The 26,924-nt window shown below is 31.0% G+C and overlaps 1 protein-coding gene across 1 annotated transcript; it reads right to left on the reverse strand.

Moving 5' to 3' along the window:
* Positions 1-13,853: 13,853 nt before the first annotated feature.
* Positions 13,854-26,222, reverse strand: LOC114332164 (uncharacterized). Its single transcript, XM_050646882.1, has 2 exons — positions 25,746-26,222; positions 13,854-15,414 (listed from the first exon to the last, which is right to left on the reverse strand). The coding sequence occupies exons 1-2, from the start codon at positions 26,121-26,123 to the stop codon at positions 15,133-15,135; spliced, it is 660 nt and encodes a 219-aa protein (XP_050502839.1). The 5' UTR covers positions 26,124-26,222; the 3' UTR covers positions 13,854-15,132.
* Between the last annotated feature and the right edge of the window lie 702 nt (positions 26,223-26,924).

Below are 26,924 nucleotides of genomic sequence, written 5' to 3' on the forward strand. Positions count from 1 at the left end.
AATTTTTTTGTCTCTAAAATCGTAAAGTGATGCACACTGGAATATGTTTTTGAATCGCGGAGTAATTTAGAAAAGAAAATGAAAATAGCTGTTGACCGTTGTTCACTACGTTCAAGTGTGCTGGCGCGAAACTGCTGCAAAGCGAGTCGAAGGTAGGAATATTAATACAACTCCTCAGCACGATTTGACAGACAAAATGGTGAAAATAATGGTGACAAAATAGTGAAAATAAAAGTTGACAATACTTTAAATGCTTTTTCCTCAAAAACTGCTTTTTTCAAAGGCTGTAGACTAGAGATGCATCAAGTCAAACTAGTTTAATTTTATTCAACAAATTTGACTGGAAAACCAAACTTTTTTGTAAAAAAGTTTGACTTGACTTGATTTCGATATCTTAAGGTTTGACTTGAAATCAAACTTCTTCAAACAGTTTGAAGTTTGAATATCATATTGGGCAACGTGTTTATTTAAAATTCTAATTGAGGGCGTACGGATTTTGTTTTGATTTATTTGGGTAGATCTGAATCTGTACTCCGCAAATTATAGTCCGTCTAGAAAGTATCGGGAACTTTATATTTTTTCTAATTTTAATAAATTTCCTTTTTGTAACATTTTAAGACAACAGTAATGCATCAAGTAGGTTGTGCCGATAGTAGGTTATGGACTAAAACCGCATGACAACACGATCTGCCAAATATTGTTATTTGTAAATCAAAGATTTGTGAAATAATGTCGCAAGTAGAAAAAACAAAAGTGGTGGAATATTTATATAGAAAGGGTGTCCGAAACGTTAAAAAATAGTGCAACTGACTGAACTCGGAAAAAGTTCAGTGTATGAGACAATAAAGAGGATAAAAATGGCATAGATATGAGAGATAGACCAGTTTCGGGTAGACCGCGTAAGATTCGCGGAAACAATTTAAATGCTTTAGTGGCTTTTAGTAGGACGAAAAAATCCGCGCCTAGGGTTTCGAAAATTAGTGAACAGATTTGGAAATCAACGAAGAATAAAAGTGTGCCCTGAAACTGTCCGCATGTCACTGAAAAAGCAAGGCTACATATCAAGGAATCCAAAAAAAATCCCTACAATGACACATCTGCAAAGGCAACGAAGAATGGATTTTTGTCAACGTTTCCGAGAAGATAATTTTAATGATGTCTTTATATCTGATGAAAGTTGTTTCCAGCTTGGTGCAAATCATCTAAAAGTCCTATTAAGAGACAATGTTACCGTTCAAATTACCAAATTTCCAAATTTCCCACTAAAATAATGGTTTGGGGAGCAATATCTCAGCGTGGTGCTACACCTCTCTGTATAGTTAATGGTACTGTTGATAGTGCGAAATATTGTGACATCCTAAATGGTTTTCTTCTTTAAACAGCTCATGTTTTATATCAAGAGGGGTGGCGTTTTCAGCAAGATAATGCAAGATGCCATACTTCTGCTTATACTCAAACTTGGATGCAAGAACACGAATTGGCAACAATTCCGTGGCCAGCAGCATCTCCAGATCTTAGCCCCATTGAAAACATATATGGGGACTGATGAAGATTGAAGTGGAACGAGCAGCGCCACGAGATAAAGAAGGTTTAATTCGGTCAGTTTTACAGGCCTAGAATACCATTACCGAAAATTATAGCCTTGACCTAGTTTCGGGTGTAGGTACCTGGACGTTTAGTTAAGTGTTTAGATTAAAATGGAGGTTGTATAAGTAAATGAGATGAATTATTTGTTGAAATTTTATATTTCAAGTGATAGAAATAAATACCGTAAAATTATGATTCTGCTTTGTTTTTTCCGGATACTTTCTAGACGGACTATAGTTTGTAGTTCATATGTAAACGTCTATATGCTTGGGTTGTTTATTACGTTCGTTTTGAAGTGTGTACTTTGTGAGATAATATCTGAACCTGGATCTTTTTCGGCTCAGAATAAGTACCAGAACAAATTGAGTCTGATTTTGAAGGTATTCCCACTGCAAAAATTAAGAGTAAAGATCTGTAGTCAAAGCAGAATTAATTAAGAAAAATAAATATACTGATTTATTTGATGTTGCGGCAGTTGATTTCAAAACAATGAAAATTGCAAAGTGCATGCTTGTATTAGGTAAAAATAAAGAACAGCGTTATAAAATAGCAAATAGTAAAATAATTTTTTAAAACGAAATTGCACAGTCGCAAAAAATTCAATAAACCTATCGAAAATATAATGTTTTGTTGTTCCTTAATAAATAAATAATAAAGTTTTGTTAAAAGAGATTAAATTACACTTGTTATGATAAAAAAAACCAACCAACGAATTCTTTGTGTTAATCTAGTAATAGCACTCAAATAAAAATAAAAAAGTGATATCGATAAAACGAAACTTGCCAGCAAGCAATTCTAAGCGTACAGGAATTATTTTCAAGAAATTTACGACCCTATTTTGACTAATAATCGCTTCATGTATCAGTTTACTTTTAACTGGCACTCATTGTATTATTAAATTTCTTATCTTAATAAGCAACTAGCATGTCTATCTCAACAAAAAAGTATATCTGCGAAATAAATTATTTTTCAAACTCTTTCAAACTATGTACTTTGATAAACAGTTTGAATTTTCAAACATATACGATTGACCAGTTTGACTTGACTTGAATTATTTGTCAGAAAGAATGACATGAGTTTGACTTGAAATTAAGTCAAACTCAAGTAAATTTCAAACATTCAAGTCAAACTTGTGCAACGCTACTGTAGAAATTGTAACTCAAAAACGACTTGACCGACCGACCTGGAATTTTGTATATATTTTCTTTAGACATTCCTTGAGGTAACGCTGTCGAGATATTTTTTGTTTTGTGCTTATTTTTTGTTTAACAATAATAAATATGTTGTTTTTCACCCTTTTTTGCAAAAAAAAATTCGTTGTTTTGACTTCCGAGTGATATCAAAAAGTCAAAAGTCGATAAAACTAAAAAAACTCGACAACGGTACTTCGAAAAACTCATAAGCTAATAAAATATTTTTGAATTTCTTGTTTACCATAAGCTAATGATGAATTCTGATGTCCACCGCAAAATTCATTATATTTTGAGGTGTCTTCAAAAATTTGCCACCGTTGGCTTATTTTTCAATATTTTTCGTTGAATTTTTGAAGATATTCTTCTTTAGCGGCGAATCGATTGAGGGTAAAATTTGATTGATCCGCGCGCATGCGCACACCGACAGTATGGTATTAGTTGTTATACGGGCTCTGATTGGGTGTTGAAATTTTGAAATGATTTGTCAATAATTGTTCAATATGGAGGTTATTGGTAAACAAAAATATTGTATAATATTAGTTTTTATTGATGTGTGGACAGAAATAAAATCAAATTTATAATTATAGTGACTTTTTAAATAGTTTTGAAAAGCCGCAGGTACGTAATTCTAAATGTTTCAGTTGGAAATACCTAATAGTTTCAATACCTATCTATTTGGAAAATGTAAACAAAATAATGTAGTTACCTATTAGTAGGCAATGCTTTAATTTACATAATCTGATTACGAACAAACTTTCTACAAATCTTCATCTCATATATCGTTTTCTTACTCTATATTTTGTTGTATTTTATTTCGACAAAAATCAAACTAATAATTTTATTAAATTCATATAAATTTATGGTGTAAACGTTTAGTTTGTGTATATTCCCACATGACGTATACGAGAGTTTGGTGCAGTTTGAAATGGCGTCAACTTTCGTACGGCGCGGTCGACGTGAAGTGGGTTCAAGCCCCAAGCAAGTTATTATTTTTTTTATTTTTTTTTATAGATTTTATGATTGTAAGTATATTATTATATAATTTTTGAAGATATTCTTCTTTTTTGAAAGTGGTAGATAAGAAAGTTAGTTTGATTTTTAAATAAAATAAGTACAAATAACCTTTTAAGTATATTTACTTGGTTTAAATTACCTATTATATAATAGAAGAATATCTTCTTACGTGCGTACAAAGTACACACACATTCTTTTTTCTTGAAAAATCTACGAATTGTACTGGGTCATTCCATCACTCAATTTTGGAGCAAAAAAAATTTTGGACCACCGATTTGTCTGAAAATTGGTATATAGCTTCTGCGGGACGTAAAAATAAGATATTTAAGGTCAAAAAATCTTCTTCTTCTTTTTTTCTCAAAATTTTATTTTATGCGATTTTACAGTGATTTGGTGTTTATTTAAACAAATTTGCATTTTCTGTCGTAAAGTATCAATGAAAAACGTAATATTTTAATAGAAAGGACTCAAAAATGTCATTATATGGCATTATAACAAGTTACTTTGATTCAAAACAAGCTTTTGATCAAATTTTATGGCGTAGAAAACGTTAGAATACCGTTTTTTACATTTTTCTCCATTCCCAAAATACGTCATCATCGATTTGGCTAAAAATTTGCCCACAGATAGACAAAACATAGGACTAGGATTTGAATTATATTACAATACCTAAAAAGTTACATGCAATATTATAGTCAAAAATATAGGCGTCTACTGTAAGTACAATTAACTCAAAAATATCGACCTCACGACAAAAATTGTTAAAAAGAAATTGTAATAATTGTAAACACAATTTATTTGGAACAATTTCAGCTCCTACCATTTTTGTCGAAAACTCAAAAATGGCGGAGATATTGAGCAAAACAGGTTCTCCTTTAAAATCAAGATGGCGGCTAACGTAACGGAGGAATTCATTCGTGATTTTAAATTTAGGCTACTACTGACTCCCCTAAAGATCAGAAAAATAAAATTTTGGGCAGCTCGGCATTCAAGGTAAAATGCTATCCCGACTGGACTAATATATACTTTTGAGTCTGATATTACTACTTGTAACTTTTTTGGTTTGTAATATAATTCAAATCCTTCTAACCACGTAAATTCCTATCTTTTGGCTATCTGTGGACAAATTTTCAGGCAAATCGATGATGACGTATTTTGGGAATGGAGGAAAATCTAAAAAACGGTATTTTAACGTTTTTTACACTATAAAATTTGATCAAGAACTTGTTTTAATTCAAAATAACTTGTTATAATGCCATATAATGACATTTTTTAGTCCTTGCTATTAAAATATTATCTTTTTCATTGATACTTTACGACAGATAATGCAAATTTGTTTAAATAAACACCAAATCACTGTAAAATCGCATAAAATAACATTTTGAGAAAAAAAGAAGAAGATTTTTTGACCTTAAATATCTTATTTTACGTCCCGCAGAAGCTATATACCAATTTTCAGACAAATCGGAAATCCAAATTTTCTTGCCTGAGTGATTTGACATGGAATGTACCACAATATATGCCTATTTAATTTAAAAATAAAATATTTCTACCATACTCGAAAAATGTCCTTGAAATATTGATTTCAACCCCTACGCCCCCCCTTAAGGATAGCTATGACACGATTTTGATAGGCAACCCATGCTAGAAATATTTGTCTATGTATGAAATTTAATAAAAAAATGTTTCATCCGGCAAGCAGATGGGTACAGATCGGCCTATATTCGGATCTTAGACTATAAATATAGTGTGCATAATAAGTATCAATTTGCAAAATAAAACAAATTCTGTATACTACTGGCACTGTATACCTAGACCTACATTTGTAACATAATCTTTTCTCAGAAGGTTTTGCACACTATAATGAAAATCTTTACAAAGTGACTAAAACGCACAAATCAGAAGAATTACCATTTTAATTCTACAAACGAATACTTTGTCATATCAATTTATTATTTTAATTGTAATAAGCCACAAAATTGGCTTATTCCCAACTAAAATAGTAAATATAGATATAACAAAGGATTATTTGTAAAACTAAAATAATAATTCTTCTTATTTATTCATTTATAAACGCGAAGGTAGACCGCATACTATAGGAGCACCATTCAAGCTATCCTAGAACCAACTCTTTTTGTGCAATAATATCATCAATCCAATTTGGGTTTACGCAATTGAAATTTGAATTTATACCATAAAATTCAATAGAGATATAATATTGTCATTATCCACAGTAGGAAAAATGAAAGAATACCCATGAACGAACATATTATAAAACACGCTGTATTTTCCTGTCACCGTGTCACACAAGAAATTGGCCAGCGCAAGTACATGTCTGTAATAATTATTATTTCCACCTACCTCTACCGAAAGTATACTTTTCCGGACCTGATTGTAGGGAGCAAAGTTGTACTTTTCCTCCCTAGGGAGGAAAATATTTTTCCTCCCTAGGGAGGAAAAGTAAAAGTGACGTCATTCATGAAATATAACTTATTGACGCCCTGTACAATATCTATTTTCTATTACGTAAGTATCTATACATTTAACGTTTATTTATAAAACAGAATTATTTTGCAGAATGGTAAAAAACAGTAAATTGTTATTTTGATTTAACAATGTTTACATTAATAATTTGACTTATATTTGACAGTTGACAGTTATATTGTACCTACTTGCTAGTTTTAGTTCTAATAAATTTTGTTGGTTAGTTACATAAATAAATTAAGTAAAAATAAAAAAATGACTTGTTATTTGAGGAAGGTGGAAAAACCATATGTATAACATGGGAGTAAAGTGCCTTTTCCTCCCTTGAATGATTACTGCCCTCCGCTACGCGTCGGGCAGTAAACTTCATTCTCGGGAGGAAAAGTAGCACTTTCCTCCCTTGTTATACAAATAGCTATTACATGTACTTGCACTAGACAATTTTCTTTGTGACACGGTGACAGGAAAATACAGCGTGTTTTATATGTTCGTTCATGGGTATTCTTTCATTTTTCCGACTGTATAGATGCCAGTCTATTCTTTTGAAGCCGAGCTTTTCAGGCTTCTCAAGCCGAGCCGAGCTTTTGACAAGATTGAGCTCGGCTCGAAATTTCGAGCGGAGCTCGAGATAGAAGCTAGTATGTTGGGACATAGACAAGGCGAAAACGGCGGGTTGGTTGAGAAAAATATTCCCATGAGATATTTTTGCATAATCACATTCGCGAGACATCCCAGAATAAGGTTCAAGAAGTCGCCCACGAGAAAAGTGGGCCAATTTTTTTTTAGCAATTTTTTTTTAATCAAATTGCAAAAATCAATATTTTTGGCCCAGATTAATTTTTCTTAGGTTTTTTGGACCATTCTGAACAAAAAAGGTCTCATAATTTTTCTCTAAAATTGATCTTTTTCGAGTTATAAGCAAGTTAAAATTTGAAAAACGCGAAAATGGCCATTTTTAAGACTTAATAACTCGGTCAAAAATTATTATTTTGAAAGTCAGAAAGTGACTAAATCAAAGTTTAAAGTCGCCGCTACATGATCCTGAAGAAATATGTGTCATTAATTTACTACTAAGCTGTTATCTTTAATTAATAACAATGAGTGGTTAGATCGTATTGACGCTGCTGTAAATGTGAGTGCGAGTAAGATGCACAATTGGACTGTTGGAATGGCTTCTCACTCGCACTCAGCATTTACAGCTCCGCACACGTGCATGGCGCTTATTATTTTTACTTAAAAATAACAGCTTAGTTATAAAATAATGACAAAAATTTCTTCAGGATCTTGTAGGGGGGGCTTTAAACTTTGATTTAGTCATATATTGACTTTCATAATAATAACTTTTAACCGAGTTATTAAGCCTTGAAAATCGCCATTTTTCGTTTTTTTCAATTTTAAATTGCTTATAAGTCGAAAACGATCAACTTTAGAGAAAAATTATAAGAGACATTTTTTGTCCAGAATGGTCCAAAAAATTAAAGAAAAAATTGTTCAGGCCAAAAATATTGATTCTTGCAATTTGATTAAAAAAAATTGTTAAAAAAAAATTGGCCCACTTTTCACATGGGCGACTTCTTGAACCTTATTCTGGGATGTCTCACGAATGTGATTATGCAAAAAAATCTCATGGGAATATTTTTCCCTTCGAACCCGCCGTTTTCGCCTTGTCTAACAAAATACTGCACGAACATATTCTACCTTATAGGACGTCACAACGAAGAGAAGTGTCAAACATCATGACGAACAAAAAAATGACAATAATATTCTGCTCCATCCATTTCTTGAATAACACTTCATTTGAGTAGATGACTGAAAGAGCGATGACCAACAGATCTAAGATGGTTACAAGAACTATTTTTTTATTAGCTGGGCACACACGGACAGGAATTCTGAACGATATCTATCCCTACGATCATATGTCATTCCGCTCCCTCCGATTTGGTCTGCGGCAGATCGGATATTTTTTTGCAGACAAACGTAAATATTCCGTCTTTCCTTTTTATTACATCACCACAGACATCACTGATATGCGAAGGGACAATTATTATTCTCTTATGGTTAGGGCAGTTCCGTCATATATTGTGGGGACTTGAATAGACGTTGGATGTTTTATTCGTATATAAAATATCTAGAGGTATTTTGTCACGTTCAGAATAAAATGTCTAAAACTAACAAAAAGAAAAAAGTAGGACTTTCCGGGTTGTGTATGGTGGAATTGCTAAATAAAAAAGGCCAAGTAAATCGATCAAAATTGATTAAAAATTGGATGAAGCAGAGAGAAAAATATGGACGCATATCTTTACTCCGTGAATTAAGACTGATGATTAGAGACTGGAAAATATGCACTAAAAAATGTCTAAAATATGCATGCAATATGCATTTTAAAACAAGCTGAATATGCACAATTAACATGCAAATATGCATTTATATATGCACTTATTTTTATATGAATAATTTTATGGTTTACGTTAAATACATAAATAAATAAAAAATAATAAAAATAAATAAATAGGTTTGAATTTAAACCAAATTGTATTATTATTTCTTAATATATTTTTTTAACTTCAGGTTTTGTGACAAATAAAACGGCAAAATATTTTATTTTGACCACAAGATAAATAAGAGTACAATAAAATAAATGTACATATTTTTATTGTTACAATATTGATTCATATTTTCTAAACTAATATTATAAAAAGAGTACAATAAAACAAATTTACATATTTTTATTGTTACAATAAATAATCATATATTGATTCATATTTTCTAAACTAATATTATGTCTTCTATCTGTTAATATTTGTTTATAGGCAGAAAAAGATCTCTCAACGTCACAAGATGTAATTGGGGCATATTTAAACTTTGCTATTAGAGACGGATCCATATTAATATTTTCATCGAAGTTTCCAAAATTGATTATATTATTTATTGAACGCAATAAAGTGAAACCCTCATTTTTGTTTAAAACGTCATCAAGTTTATCTTTAATTTTTACTCCAATTTCCCCATTCAGATTTGTTATTTTCTGTTTAACCGAATCAACAATAGACATACTATTGTGAAGACATAAATTTTGAGCCTCTAATTTTGTAATTGAACTTTCAATGATATCGAAATTCGATTTTATATACAACAATTGATTTTTAATAGACTTTTCTTTAAAAATATTTTGACAGTTATCAATAGCGGTACAAGTCGGATCAAAACTTGAAATAACGCTTTTGATGTCGTCGTAGTGTTCAGATAAAAATATAGCACTTTTAAGCCAAGTTCCCCATCTGGTTAATACTGGTTCTGGTGGTAAAGGAATATCGGGAAGCATCTCCCTATATACCTGTACACGTAGTGGTGCTTTCAGAAATACTTTTTTTACATTATTTATTAAGGTGTTTACATTGGGAAATTCAATTCTAACTTTCTCTGCAACTCTGTTTAGGCCGTGCGCCAAACATGTACAGTGAATTAAATTAGGGAAAAAGATTTTAAGATTGGATGCAGCTTTCATCATATATGAGGCGGCATCACTAAGCATTAATAATATTTTTTCAAATGGTACTTGATCAGGTAAAAAAAAATTTGTTAGGGATTCGTTAACAAATCTAGCTATTGTAGCATAGTTTGTTTTTTCCAAACATTTTACACTAATTAAGTATGAGTTTTTAAAATCGCCAGAGTCGTTAAGAACTCCAACAATTAGATTCGCAATTTGTCGACCCTTTGTATCCGTTGTTTCGTCGACGGAAATCCAAAGATAATCGGCTTTTAACTGATTTTTAATACTCGTCATCACATCTTTGTAACATGCACTGACATATTTTTTCCGAAGAGTTGAAGAACTTGGTATTTGAGCTGGTTTATCTTTAATCTTGCAATAAGTTTTTAAAAAGTTTTGACACGATTTATGTTCTAACTTGTGCAGAGGGATATTGCAGTTCAAAAAAAAATGGCATAAATCCTTTGCAAAGGTTTCTTGCCCAACTGACGTATTCTGAATCTGCAAACTGTTCTGTAGAATCTGCTGGCGAGGTTTATTATCATTTTTTGATAGCTTAGTTTGGTGAAGTGAAGTTTTTATGTGTTGAACTACTTGGAATTTCTTTTGACATGGAATCTGGAATATAATGATAATGATGTTTTAGATGTTTTCGTAAATAGATACCTACATTAAAATGATCAAACTTTTTAAACCTCCCCCAATTTTTTTTTATTTCTCAAAGTGAAATTGAAATCGTCAAACAATAAAGTACAGTCAGTGTACCGTAGTATACAGGGTGGGCCACTCTCAACACCTCGCTCTGTATAAGCCAAACCGTTGCGAACTTTAAAAAACAGTTTTTGAAGAAATGGGACGGTTTGTCATTTTAGAATAGACAGACACATAGATGTGCAAAGAAGTTTGATAAGTTTAAAAATCTATTGAAGTGGAGAACTTACCTTTTTATCACAAATGGTGCAAAACATACTTTCACTGTCGATAACTTTTAGATGATTGTTACTTCCAATCCAACTTCTGAGAAGACTTGATTTTTCCCTTGCTACTTTAGGCATTTTCACAATAATAATAAAATGATTTTTTTACACAGTATAGTCAATAACTTGCAATCACAAAAGTTGAATAATCGGCGATTGATTTAAGACTAACCATTCATAAAATAAAATAATCTATCCTACCCTTAAAACAGTGTTGCCAACTCGACCAATATAGTATTTGCCAAACCTCACAAGAATGATGGAATGATCAGTTCAACAGTAGGTATTCCATTATCAACTAATAAAAAATCCCTATAGCAAGCATAACCCAGTACAGATAAATTATTTGTTTTAAAAAATGCTGAAACATGATCCTGTAGTTAATAGTAATCTCATGGTCCACAGACATAAGTACTAATATAAACATTATTGAAGGCGAAGGGATTTGCTGATGTAGGTGTGTATGTGTGAATGGTTAAACATTTTTTGTTAGGAATCAGATTTGACTCACTGATATCAGTTTCAAGTTCCTGTGAGAGAGTTCCTAAGTTGTTTTAGTAATTGTAAGGCCAACATAAAAATTTGTTCTGAATTAGAAGATTTTCGATTTTTACTAAATAATTTTTATATTATTTAATATGCTAGAAAATATGCTATATGCTAAACAAGAAATAAATAAGCTAAACAACACAAAAATATGCCAAATCTAGCATAAAATAAGCTAAATTGGCAACGCTGCCTTAAAATTTCGTTTTGGTTGGTTTTCCCAGAATAATTCATAGTTGGCCGACACCAGCAGAAAGTACAGGTAATATTTGTAATGTTATTCAAAATATAATCGGTATTTACTTAGGTAATTTGTAAATTCTGAGAAGTCTATAAATCTTAAATATCCGGATAATGATACCTGCAGCTATAAATAACGCCCATTATGTTTATGGGTACAACAACAAAGGAGCTTAACAGCAAAATATTTACTTTCACATTTTATTTTAATGGATGTTGATGTTACTAATATATACCTTATTTTTAAATGGGGTAGAGTAAATTCCCATCAAAATATGCATTTATATGCTCTTAAATCTCCAAATATGCAAGGCATATGCATTTATGAAAAACATGAGAAATATGCAGCATATATATGCATATGCATTTTTCATATAATCCAGTCTTTACTGATGATTAAGCTTGATGAGTTTGAAAATTATTTGAAAATGTCTGCTCTAAATTTTGAAGAATTATTGGGCAAGTTTTTAACCTGTCTTGATAAGTTCCAGTTTAGCAGATATGTAGGTATATTAGTTTACAAGAAAACAGTGTTTATTAAACGCTTTTTAAACGCTTTTATTTAGTTCAATAGTTTGCGTCAAACTTTTAGACGTTAATTTGACTGCCTTTTCTTCAATACAAATGAATGAAAATTTGCAGACATATGCATTCGCAGGAACAATACACGAATAGTCAATAAAAATTTTTTCATGTTTATTAACTGTTTAAATAAAAAAAAATTATTTTAATGGAAAACGCTTAAATTCTCTTGTTTTTTACGATGTAAAAACTTGAAAATTTTACGAATTGTATAGCTAATGATATGAACAATAAATAATTTCACTTTTTATGTTAATTGTTTACCTTATGCTTCATTAATAAACAATAAAGTTTCAAATTTTTTGCTGATTCCGACTACTTTTCATATTAGTACATCATAATATGTTATATACAGTGCTAGTCAAAAGTCCGTACCCCCCCTCGTATCTTTTGAACGGTTATACCTATAATAGTGAAATTTGGAGATAGGAAATAAACGGACGTAAGCTTCTTAACTAGTCATGACAGGTGACGTAATAGTGACAGATGACTTTACAGGGCCACTGTGACAGATAATTTTAAATGGGACCTTATGGCAAGTGACACCTCGTTTGAAAGGTATTGAAAATACCTATTCAGTCATACTAATATTGTTTAAGTTTAAGCTAATTTTGACGAATTAATGAAATAAATATAAAATTGTAGTTTCATTTAATTATTTCAAAATTCAAAATTCCGCCTATGATTACTTGTCAAAAAGGTTGACGTTGACGTAAAAACTACTAGAGAATCGAAAAACGTCAACTTTTTTGACAAAAAAACCATAGGCGTACATTTGAATTTTTATTAATTAAATGCGAAGCTACAATATTATATTTATTTAATTTATTCACCAAAATCAAAATCAACTAAAACACAAAAAAATTAGTATGGCTGAGTAGGTATTTTGAATACCTTTCAAACGAGGTATCACTTGCCATAAGGTCCCATTTAAAATTATCGGTCACAGTGGCTCTGTAACGTCATCTGTCACTATTACGTCACCTGTCATAACTAGTTAAGAAGCTTACGTCAGTTAATTTCCTCCATCCAAATTTCACTATTATAGGTAAAACCGTTCAAAAGATAAGAGGGAGGGTACGGACTTTTGACTAGCACTGTACATATTTTAATAAACATGACGATATATTTTAATGTGTGAAAAGTGTAAGACTAAAAAGTTAAAAATAAAAAAATATGAAAAAATTTTTTTAAGAAACGCTTTTCTTTAGTTACGAGTGACTAAAATTAAAAATATTATAAAAAATCAACTAAAAAGCAAAAAATAAAAAAAAATTGAAAAGATCTAACACATTTGTTAAAGAAAAGCGTGGGGCGAAAACCGTTTATTCGATGAACACGCGCCACGCTTTTCTTTGACGGATGTATTAGATTTTTTCAATTTTTTTTTTATTTTTTGCTTTTTAGTTGATTTTTTATAATATTTTTAATTTTAGTCACTCGTAACTAAAGAAAAGCATTTGTTAAAAAAAATTTTTTCATATTTTTTTATTTTTCTAATATATTAGGCCTGGTTTCACCATATAATAACGAAACAAGACACAATAATGCATGAGTCCATTCCTGTAGAAGAAAGAATAATCGCAACTCAAGATGCAGATCTAAAATTTTCTACAGCATTGCCGTTCAAACTCTTACTAGTATACCAGAAACATGGCAAGCAATATGGTAGAGCTTTTAAATCTTTTATGAAGGTAAAAAAAATACTAATTTAATTTAAGATAGTTTAATGTCAGGAAGTAGGACAAATAATATAACAAACATTATAGTTATTTATGTATCAAGGGCATTAAATATAGATGTTTATGCCCTAAGGGCGACCAGCTTATAAACTCGAGGGCCTCTATGTCGCCCGAGGGTATAAACATATAATAATGCACGTAGTGCATACAAAATTTTATGGCATACCGGTTCATTGCATCAATTAAAGTTTTAATTTTATTCTGTATTAATTAGAAGTAATATTGTATCGCAGCAGGTTTTTAGTACCGTTGCTAGGAAAGTGATGTTGGTTAACAATTTGTTATTAACGTAAACAAAGTTTTTCTATCGAACATTGTCAAAAAAAAAAGTCAGAATGCAGAAGAAATTCAATATTTCTGAAGGAATAGTAAAAAAAGCCAAAAAGCGACTCAGATTCTGTTACCGAAAAATCCAAAGAAACGAACGACAAGGAATACGCTAGATTTCAACAATAGATTGCTGAAAATAATACTGAATGCGTAAATGTTTTATTTTTGTTGTTCCCTATTGTAATAATTTCTATGCCCGCACGGGCATTAGGTATAACATTATGCCGGCGCGGGCATAAAGATACCATTATGTAGTTCGTAACTAAGTAATAAATACACAATATTAAACCGGTATGACATAATAATTTATCTCCCGTAATTCATATTACTATATGATTTTTAATTTAATTAATATTATTTTGGATATTGTTATAATAATGGACCGTAATAGTGTGACGTCAAAACGTCAAAAAGGTTTCCAAAGAAAGCAAACGTTTGACGTCTGTCAATTGATTATACACGTGGTTTGTGTAATCATTTTTAATTTAATTTTGTTTTAAAAATCATCTGCACATTTTTTATAAAGACACAATCCTTGTTTGTCATGTCAATCATATTGCTTTTAATTTTACAATTGTCCCTACACAAAATCAAGGATTTACACACTACATAGTACTTACTGCGTTTATTCAGGTTTTTAACCAATGCTATTTGGAAATATGGTAGGAAATATACTATGAACATTGATTACAATCGGGTACCCAACACATTACCATTTTGTAAAAATTAAATATCCTACAAGCAATATATTCCAATTATAAAAACGAAAATAAACATTGGCAAACACCACGTGTGAATTTTTGACAGATCTTTGTTTTGTTTTAAAACCTTTCCAGAGTAGTCAACACTGATTTGAAGTCACGACTCTCACAGTCCATTTGTGACCCCTGAATGTGCAGAAGATATGACACTTACAGGAGACGTTAAAGGTGTTCCAACAGTATTTAACTATTATAACCCGTGTCTACAATATCCATATTATCATTTAATTTGCCTAATAAACCGTAGGTTACGATTTTGTGCATAAGCGATTCAGTCCAAATTTGTTGAATAGGGTCCATTTTTCTCATTTTTGCCGCAAAGGCCATGCAAATATTGTCGAACTCATCATATTCTTTTTCCGGCGTATTCAGTGTTGTAGTGCAGGCTTTCACAAATTCTCTCATATCTGACTCAGACTCATTTTTTCTTTTTTTATTATTCTCAAAAGGCTGTTTTAATCGTACCTGTAAACAACAAATTATATGTTTTAGATGCCAGACACAAAAGAAGAATGTAAAGAAATTGCTTTAGGCTTTAAAAATCGATGACAAGTAATGATATGCGGAAGAGCGATTGACGAAAAGCACATACAGTCGGAAAAATGAAAGAATGCCCATGAACGATCACATCAATCAATTATTTTGTATTTGCTGTTTTTCTATAAATAACAAACGTTTGTTACAGAAAAAGATAGCAAATACAAAATAAGTGATTGATGTGATCGTTCATGGGTATTCTTTTATTTATCCGACAGTACGTATAATACCACCTGCTGGATATAAAGCCATTTATTATAAAACATCCATAAACTGCATCGTATAAAAGCGGGAGCGTTGCCTTTGCTTGTTACGACGGTATACGACAGGGGGCAGCATGAGTGCACATCCGACGTCGTATGGTATATTTAAATTTGTCGCTATTGTCTCTATAAATATAATTTTTTACTAGCTTCTACCAGAAGACAGCATTATTAAAAGTATCAGATAGGTCCTAATCATATAAAAACCTAAAATTTCATTACTAGCTAGATAATATTAATTATATTATATAATATGCGAATATGTATAAATGACACTGAAAATAAATGAAAACAAAAGGTTCACGAATATAAATATACCCTATCTTAGATTAAAAAAAAAAATTGTATTACTTATATCGCATACTTTTGATTTCGTTCCAACAACGTCTGGAAGCAATAAACATTAAACTGTTAGTTCATTTATTTATAGTCCAGGGCGCATCTGTTTTGAAATGGACGTTGAGAGGTGACTCAAATTTTTTTGCAGAAATTGCTTGAAAATAAATCAAATAATAATATTTGAGTTATCCTTCCTCTCAAAAAGGTCCGGAACATTGTTTAAATAATCAAAATATGAAAAAATTAAGGAAAAATTCGATTTTTTACTTCGTTTTTTCATTATAACTTTAAAAGTATTCATTTCCGAGAAAAGTTGTACTAACATAAAAGTTGCGTAATTAAATTTCCTACAATATAGAATTGGTTAAAAATTCAAAAAAATAGTCATCCTAGTTGCAAAATAACGATAATTGCGAAAAAAACATACAAAAACCAGTATTCGCATTTTACGTTTTTCAACCATTTAGGCTACACTTAGGACCTTCATATTTCGCCCAGAAAAACTTTATGATATAGTAAAACAATACTGTAAATTTTATTAAGATCGGTTCAATAGATTTTGCAAAATAAATTTTGCAATCCAGCTTTCGCAAAAAAAATTCATTTTTTCAAAATGTTACAGTACTGAAAATAAAGCAGATAGCAAGTTGAATTTTTTTTGCTTATAGAAGTGTACTGTACCTTTCATTTGCTATTTGCAAAATTAAAATCGATTTATTAGGACGGCGTCAGGATATTTTTTAAATAAACATTAATTTTTGGTGCTACGCGCATGACAGCGGTGTTCGATTCACACAAGTTGATTTCCACCAAAATTTCTTCCAATCTTTTTTTAATATATTATTTTTTTACTCTATATGTTGTTGTATTTTAATATTTTAATTCCACAAAAATCAAACTAATTTTATTATTGTTAGTGAAATATTGTTTAAACAATTGCATATGTTTAAAAATAATAAACTTTTATTTTTTAAGTTAAAATATATGAACAAAGAAAGTTTTTGCTAATAAAAGTGGTATTTCAAAGGATAGAGTATATGTTTTTATTTTGCAATAAACAAATTTATTTATTTATATCGAAATGTAATAAAAATTAAAATGTATCAATCATTATCAAAGGTCATTGGAATGCCCAATCAGAGCCAACTATCCGCTGTCCTGCGCGTAGCACCAAAAATTAATGTTTATTAAAAAAAATCCTGACGCCGTGGTGTTAATCGATTTTAATTTTGCAAAATTGCAAATGAAAGGTACAGTACACTTCTATACGCAAAAAAAATTTAACTTGATATCTGCTTTATTTTCAGTCCTGTAACATTTTGAAAAAATGAATTTTTTTTGCGAAAGCTAGATTGCAAAAATTTATTTTGCAAAATCTATTGAACCGATCTTAATAAAATTTACAGTATTATTTTACTGTACCATACAGTTTTTCTGGGTGAAATATGAAGGTCCTAAGTGTAGCATAAATGGTTTAAAAACGTAAAATGCGAATACTTGTTTTTGTATGGTTTTTTTCGCAATTATTGCTATTTTGCAACAAGGGTGACTATTTTTTAAATTTTTAACCAATTCTATATTGTAGGAAATTTAATTACGCAACTTTTATGTCAGTACAACTTTTCTCGGAAATAATTACTTTTAGAGTTATAATCAAAAAACAGAAAAAAATCGAATTTTTCCTTAATTTTTTGACATTTTGATTATTTAAACAATGTTCCGGACCTTGTTGAGAGAGAGGATAACTCAAATATTATTATTTGATTTATTTTCAAGCAATTTCTGCAAAAAAATTTGAGTCACCTCTCAACGTCCAAATGTACTAATATTTTTACAGATGCGCCCTGGTCTGTACTGAATACTCTGTGTGAAACAATTATTCTAAAAGAATGAATAGAAATGTAATATTCTATTTTATTTAGTTAGTACATTGTATTCATAAAAAAAATGGCATTGGAATCAAAACAAAATAAGTATCTATATGATGCAGTTAAGAAAGCATAGGAACTCCGATAAATGTGTTGTCGTTTGACCAAATGTAGCTAATTAGTAGTGGAGTGAATTGAGGGAAAAAAGTTCGCGGATATTAATGAGCTATATATTACTACTGATTTGGATACATTCGTATATGGAAATAACATTCGAAATTCGAAATAACATGGAATTTTAAAAAATAGTAAAAGGGGGAGTCCTGAGTTGCGGTTGCGACGTCAGCATGAGAGGGGGCGACTATAAATGACGCTTTATGACGAAAGGGGGGATAGAAACTCCAAAAATTTTACGACGTAGTTTATGGATGTTTTCTAACTACAAAAAATTTTACAGCGTTGTATTAATGGCTGTAGTCAATCACAATGGCAGCTAATCTGAAAAGCTGAACGTAGGTGGCGCTTGTGTACTTGGTGGTCACGTTAACTTACGTTAACTATTCAAATCCATTTATTTCTAAGTACATATTGCATATTTGTTTCGCTGTGTGAATTTAATTTGAGAAAATAAAATTCCTCAATGTTGTGCTGTGCCTTTGTGCTCATCGAGAACATCAGTTTTATTTATTTCTAAGTACATATTGCATATTTGTTTCGCTGTGTGAATTTAATTTGAGAAAATAAAATGCCTCAATGTTGTGCTGTGCCTTTGTGCTCATCGAGAACATCAGGACACAGGTTTTCCAAAGATATTCTGATGAGAAAAAAATTGGATTGTAGCAATAAGAAGGGATAAATATGTGCCGACAACAAATGTCAAAAATACAGAGTATTTTAATGGACCTAATCTAGTATAATAATTTAATGGATCTAATGGATACATATTTACAGATGCTAGCGTGTATAGGCACCAGGGTGTTGAAATCGGTTAGGGTTTGGAAAAAACAGTAGATTTACAGATGCTAGCGTGTGTTGACACCAGGGTGTTGAAATCAGTTACGACTTGTTTCAGGATTTTTCCTTAAAGTCGCTGGCTTCCGAAATAATGAATGTATTCCAGACATTTGCACCATATTGTATAAAATTAATGTCAATAGCCCTTAGCATCTAGTATGCATGTATAGCCACTAAAAAAGCTAGCTGGTTTCAACACTCTGGTGTCTAAATCTGTTAGTATTTGTAAATTTCCTGTTTTTCTAGACCCTAACTGTTGTTCTGAAGTTATTTCCTTGTGGAATTTTTATAATTAAATATTTGATGGGAAATTAGCCACAATTAAATTTAAAAAAATAATGTTATTAACGTTTCGATGAACAAATCGCGTGTCAACACCCTAGCACCTGTAACTGTACTGTTTTTCCAAACCCTAACTGATTTAAACACCCTGGTGTCTACACACGCTAACATCTGTAAATGTACTCCTTTTTCCAAACCCTAACTGGTTTCAACGCCCTGGTGTCTACACACGCTAGCATCTGTAAATATGCTACCGGCATAAGTTCCATGCAGTGCTGGATTTATATATGGACTGTAGTCCAGGGCGGCAGAATTCAGGGAACGGCAAATTTTGGCAAAAAAAGAAAAAATAAATTATTCCAAAAGTTGAAAATAATGTGAAAAAAATTACTTATTACTTATATGTCGAAACTCCGAAATTTACAATCAAGATGCAGTAGAAATAAACAAACCAAGACACGTTAAATGCTACTAGGAGCACTCCCGAAGTATATACATTGGGGGGGGGGGAGGCGGCAAATTGTGGATAGCCCAGGGGCAGAAAATCTTCAAATCCGCCTCTGGTCTCATGGCAGGACGACATGTTAGAAGCCGAAAAGAGTTAATATGAATTTAAATTTGGTATCATTAATGTAGTGTTTAACCCACATGTGTGGTCGGCGGCCGAAAGCAGACAAGTCTGAATTTGACTTTTTTCAGGAACTGAAAAAAACTATCAGAAAATTAAACACGTAAGTAAATGTAGCTTTTATTAACTAAACCTATATATACCTACCTATTATTAGTTTTGAATGCAGATTTTGATGGAATGTGCATACTACACATTTCGCACGATATGCTATTAACGACAACATTGAAAGAGATAAGAAACGTGAGAAACGCAATGTACCTAATCAATACCCAAATTACAAATGAAATGAATCATTTAGGTACAGGGTGGGGGGTGGGGCATTAGTATGACAAAGTCCAATAACTCATTTGTCGTAAGAGATACGAAAAAAAGTAATTTAGGTAAAAGTTGTGGTAGAGATAGGACTATCACTTAAAAATATTTTCAAATATACAGGGCCACCCGTATTGACAGGGTGACACAAACTTATGTTTTTTTAATGGAACACCCTGTATATTTTTACATTTTTAGATTCTCCTCGATGTCTTCTTTGAAAAGTATAGGGTTTTGTAATATTATACGAGGTTGTTTAAAAGATAACTACGTTTATTTGTTAATTTCGTAGTAATATTCACACCCTGTATAATTATTGTAGTAATTTGATATCAAAATTTCTATTTATGTTCAAAAGCCTTTTAATATAGTCTACTATTGTTAAATATTATTATTATAGCGAAACGTTTAATTTTAGTATACAGGGTTGGTCGAAACTCTGAGTTTTCTTAAATGGAACACTTATTTTAGTATTGTAATGAAATGATATTTGATGGTACTTTTTTATTTCTTAAGCATTCCCTATAAAGTGCCTTAATTTGTGAGTTATTCGATTGACCAAAAAAATATTTTTATAATTAAATTAATTGAAGCAAAAAGAAGAATGCATGTAATTTATTTAACTCAAAATACATTATACTGCTGTCAGAAAATAGAAAAAAATGTTCAGTTCACAAATAAACATTTCTTTTCGCTGAAATTAAATCACAAATAGCCTCCCACCTACCTCTTGACACTTTGAATATTTAGTCCAGCAAATAAAGCATTTTGGCTCGCAATTTTTTCGTCCAGCATGGATTTACTTGAAATTTTCACAGAAGGTAGAGAAAAGTGCAAGGATCATTTTCTATATCATGGCGCTGAACGCTAAAATCTTGGGGGTGGTTGCCATCCCACCTCGGGGGTGGGAATTTTGTATTACATTTTAACCATGTTAATCGATGTAAAAAGTAATTCTAAGAAAAAAATGTTTTTTATATTTTCTTCGTAAAACTGATAATTTTCGAGTTATTCGCGGTTGAAAATAGCAGTTTTTCGACGAAAAAATCCGAGATACGGCATGTTAAAGGTTAGCTTTTTTCGTCAAATGGATAATTTCAAATATTCAAAGCCAAATAACGGGAAAACTTTGCATTTTTCGAGAAAAACTTAGATAATCTTTTTTCAATCATACAATTAGACCTTGCAAAAAATAATAATAAAAAGTTTCTAGCATAAGAATCGAGCGACTTATGATTAAAAAAGGTCGGTACCTACCTGCTTTTCTCTACGAAAAAATCATTGACAACAACCCCCTAACTACCCTCCTTATTAAAAATTGGTCGTTATCTTTCTGTAATTCCTTTTATATTGGTATTATCAATACACCCAAGAAGTTTGACCTATTTAAAAGGCCTAATTTTAGAAAAATTGAAGTTTAAAGAAAAATAGATCTTTTGCAATTTTGTATTTTTCACAATTTTCTTCAAAATATCTCCGAAAATACTGGAGATACAAAGAAATGATATTTATCCCTTCTACCCTGAGGTGTAGGGATACAAATAAATGATATATTACTAAATTGTAGATTTTTTAAAAACTAAAATTTCCTTGTGCATAGATTTTCATTACAGTGAATAGTTACCGAGATATAGCTGTTTAAAACCTCTACTTACGAGCAAACACCCCCTTATTCGAGCCCTTTAAACCCACTTACTTAAAAAATAAGAGATCTTACGGAATTTAATTTACATAGTCTTATAACTCTTCAATAGTCCTACAAAATCATTTTCAAAAATACCTATTATCGCCAAAAATAAAGGAGCTATGTTTGTAAAACGATTTTTTTTCGAAAAATTCGAATAGTCCCCCTATAGAGCATTTTCAATGTATATTATAGCACAGGGTTACATATAAATCGAAATAAAACCAAATTCATGGCGACTAACACAAACACAAGAGCTGGAAATGTTGACGCAGATCTAATCATCAATGAGCAAAACTTCGAAGCGGTCAAAGAGTTCATATATCTAGGGACATCGGTTAACCCCAATAATAACACATCAGGGGAAATAAAAACACGAATAATAATTGCAAACAGGTGTTATCATAATCTATCAAAGTACTTAGCTAACAAACGTCTGTCTCAAAAAAACTCGTATAAGGCTGTATAGAACATTGATAGTCCCCGTTCTCACATATGGATCAGAGGCATGGACGCTAACTAAAGCAGATGAATCCGCTCTATCGATTTTTGAAAGAAAGGTGCTACGGAAGATATTCGGAGCGGTCTGTGAGAACGGAATATGGAGGCGTAGATATAACTTTGAACTGCAGAATATCTACAAGCAAACGTTTGGTGGAAAAGATATTATCACTATAATTAAGCAAAACCGCCTGCAGTGGGCAGGACATGTAGCCCTGGCCCCTGAATAGAACATGATAAAAAAGATTCTAACAGCGCAACCCGTGGGAATGAGATGACGGGGTAGACCAAAGATGAGGTGGATGGACGGGGTAACACAAGATGCCGAAAAGATCGGAGTCGGCAACTGGAAAATGCAAGCAAGGGATAGAACAGAATGGCGTAGAAAGCTTGAGAAGGTCGAGACCCTCTAAGGGCTGTAGCACCAAGATGATGATGATGATAATGACATTTGTATTTGTATTTGTAAATTCGTATTTTTGTGTAAATAAATGTGTTTGTAATTCTTTAATTCTACTTTTTTTCTGTATAGATCTATTAAATTATCTACTTATAAAAATTGTAATGTTATTAAGGGTGGTTTTTACGGGTTGAAATATTATATCCTAAGTCCTAAAGTATAAAACAATCACTATTTAACCAATCAAAACCAAATTTTACCCATATTAAAGTTTACAATGTTTTTTATATAATTTTTTACAATAAGGGGTAGTTTACACCCCTAAAAATAATCAACGCGCTTGAGCATGATATAGAATATGAAGTACAGGGTCAGATGATCCTAATCCCAAATTTTTATGTAAATCTATGCAAGCCGAAATTATTCTTTTAGGATAAGTAAATTTTGTATATATAGCTACAACAAGGGTGGTTTTAAGGGTTGAAATATTATAATATTATATCTTAAAGCATAAAACAATAATTATGTAACTAATAAGAACCAAATGTTGACAATATTAAAGTTTAAAATGATATTTTATAATTTTTTACAATTAGGGGTAGTTTTCACCCTTAATAAACCAAAAGCGTACAACGGATCAATATAGAAAATGAACTAGAGGTTGAAATAAGCCTAATCCCAAAATTTGGTACAAATCGATGCTGGATGAAAAAATTGCGAGGTATTGCCATTTTTTCAGTTTCATTTCCTTGACTAATTTAATTTAAGCGAAAATCAATGTTTATTTGCTAAATAAACATTTTTTTCTATTTTCTGACAGCAATAGAATGTATTTTGATTTAAATAAATTAGTGGAGTCATTGAAGGTGGATATGAGCTATTACCTCCGATTTCGTTGAACCTCCATCGATTTGCATGAAAATTGGTGAGTGGTTAGAGGATATTTTAAGGAACAAAGGTGACATGGTGCCAACTTGCGCTTTTACCCTGGGGTGGATGCCGCACCTCCTCGGAGGTGAAAATTATTTTATTAAAAATAATCCCATAATTCGATAGAGGGACAAATTTCAAGCAAAATTTGTTATATAAAGTTATTAAAATAAATCAAAACTTTTTAAGTAATTAAAGGTCAAAGATTTTAATTTTTCTTGAGAAAAATGCATGTTTTTAATCAATTTTTCATCAATAACTCAAAAAGTGTAAGTTTTTACAAAAAAGTTATTATTATCAAAATTGAAGCTAATAAAAAATTAAATAAAGCTCTTACTAGACAAACCTTTTAATGTTGACTAAAAGTGACTTTAGGTAATTGAATGTATATTTTTTTCGGCGAGTAAAAACTCTAAGTATTCAAGCTGAAATAACGGGACATTGATGCATTTTCTAACATAAACTTATTAAACATTTGTCAAAGTACTTAAAAAATCTATCAAATGGGCCCCCGAACATGTTGATAGCGTTAAAATTTATGCTCCAAAATTTTTTCAAAATTTATATTTTAAAAAATTTTTTCAAAAAATGTTATTGTTTTTTTTAATCACTCCGTTCGTGTTTACGATTTTAGGTTCATCTAAAAACTGTTTCAAAGTGCTATTTAAGCACGTTGAATCTAATCTTTTAAAGCGCTTACTTTTTTAAAAATAAAAGGTTAAATGGCCCCGGTTGCATGGTTTCCACAGCAAAATTTAAGATTTAAACGTTTCTATCTCGGTTATTTTTTACCCTATAGAAATACTAAAACAGGTAAAATATTTGTTATAGAAAAAACTAATATTTGGTTATATATGATTTTTTACGTATAGTGAGTATTTTTGGAGTATTATCAAAAGAATATGAGAATTACAATAATTTTAAAACTTATGATTTTTTAAAATTATACCTTTTTTTTCAAAAATATGCATTCTACATAGGTCAAAATTATCGAAAACATTACTTATGATAATATAAAGAAGTTCCTGTAAGGATTACTACAAATTTTAATTTTTGTGGAAATGGCGTATGTTTTATTTTTCACTTTTTCCTAAAAAATTCGAAACGGTTCTTTATTTTCATTATAACTTACATAATTTTGACGCTATTACCTTGTTCTGAAGCTCATTTGATAGGTATTCCGAAGTACTTTGACAAATGTTATCAGGAATATTTTATACATTGCATCGTTTTCCCGTTATTTAAGCTTGAAGACTTAGATATGAGTACTCGTCGAAAAAAATACACATTCAATTGCCAATAATTCACTTTGAACTAACATTAGTTTACTTCTTTATGTGAGGAATCTATTCAATTTTCTATCATCTTCAATTTCAGTAATAACAACTTTTTGTAAAAGCTTATAGTTTTTGATTTATACGTGAAAAACTGATTTAAAACATGCATTTTTGTACGAAAAAAATAAAATCTTTGGTCTTTAATAACTCAAAAAGTGTTGATTTATTTTAATAACTTAATATAACAAATTTTGCTTATAATTTGTCCCTCTATCGACTTATGGTATTATTTTTAATAAAATAATTTTCACCCCCGAGAAGGGGTGGCATCCACATCCAGGGTAAAAGCGCAAGTTGGCATCATGTCAACTTTGTTCCTTGGGGTATCCTCTAATTACTCACCAATTTTCATGAAAATCGATGGAGGTTCAACGAAATCGGAGGTGCAAACCTTCAGTGACTGCACTAAATTACATATATTCTTCTTTTTGCGTCAATTATTAATTTAATTCAAAAATTATTTTTTTGGCCACCCTGTATAAATAATTATATTATTTATACAGGGTAGCCAAAATTACCATAAAAATAGGGCATAGAAAACGTCAAAAACAAAGAGAAAGAGAGGGAAAAGAAATATTTGCAATAAGGCACTAAGAAACATAAAACAAAAAAAAATAAAAATTGGTAGAACTGCTATCTGGGCTGTTCGATATTTACAAAATGTAAATTAGTTAGTATGTAATTTAAAGTGTGCTTACCTCAGCCGCATTGATGTTCCTAGTGTCCTGTGGCTCAGCATATTGCTTGGGAGAGAGACCACATTCAGTAGAATGACGTGCCTCATTTTTATCTTTTAAAAAGAAAAGCATATTAAAAAACAGCCACTTTGTTTTATAATGAGCATCGACTTCATCGCCACTTTTACCTTTCTTCAATTCTCGCTGAAATTGCCCAATCAGCATGCGCATTTTCTTTTCTACTTCACTTGTATCTGTTTTCACTTCTGCGGCTATTTCAGTCCATGCGTCGTGTTTTTTATTTCTGTTTTTAAAATCCATAAATGTAGGATCCCATAATACTCGTTGCTCACGAAATAGCTCAATTAAACGAGTAGTCAGTTCTTTTGACCATTCCATCGCGTAAATAACCCCACGTGAATAATAGAGCAAAGAAAAATTTAGCAAAATCACTCAAGAACGAACAAGGCGATATGACTCCGACGGTTGCTGCTCGCGTAATATGCCACCCAGAGACAAAAGAGAAATGTTTCAATAACATGTTTTTAAGTGTAGATCAGTGGCGATGCGGTTTTACAACAACGTTTTATAACTTTCTTTGATGTTTACCGACAACTGTTGGATAACATAAAACATATGTACTATATAACCAGAAAAATGTTATACAACACTGTGTTTTAAAACTTTTATTTAAAATTCTGTAACAAGTTACAAAACTTTGTTATTTCACATGTTTTGTTACATAGTCTAGTCTAGACCCACTACTAACTATATATTATGAAAAACGAATAGCTAATCATAGATTAGGAGTTGTTCTTCGGCAATCTTCACCAATAGACACAACCAAAAATCGAACAGAAACATATAATACAGGGTGTAACAAAAACTCAGGTCATAAATTAAATCACATTATATTCTGGGACCAAAAATAGTTCGATTGAACTTAGCTTAGTTCAAAAGTGCACATAAAAAAGTTAGAGACCTTTAAAGTTGCAAAATGAAAATCGATTTTTTTCAATATATCGAAAACTATTACACTGCGTTGCAAAAAAATCGATCCACTAAAAATTTGGTCATTTTTGATGTTTCGAATTTCCTAAAACTGTTGTCCAATTTAAGCAATTTTTTACCACGTTATAGCCTTATTCATTGACAATATCGCTGTAATAATATTGTTGCTACACAGTCAAACTGTCATTG

Source organism: Diabrotica virgifera, chromosome 1 (assembly GCF_917563875.1).
Source record: "Diabrotica virgifera virgifera chromosome 1, PGI_DIABVI_V3a".
In the NCBI taxonomy this organism is placed as follows: domain Eukaryota; kingdom Metazoa; phylum Arthropoda; class Insecta; order Coleoptera; family Chrysomelidae; genus Diabrotica; species Diabrotica virgifera.

Bases quoted from the DNA above. Each gene is read 5' to 3' on its own strand.
- LOC114332164 (XM_050646882.1), bottom strand. From the start codon at position 26,123: ATGGAATGGTCAAAAGAACTGACTACTCGTTTAATTGAGCTATTTCGT. The intron at 15,415-25,745 runs GTAAGCACACTT...TGTTGTTTACAG, and splicing joins GGAACATCAATGCGGCTGAG to GTACGATTAAAACAGCCTTT.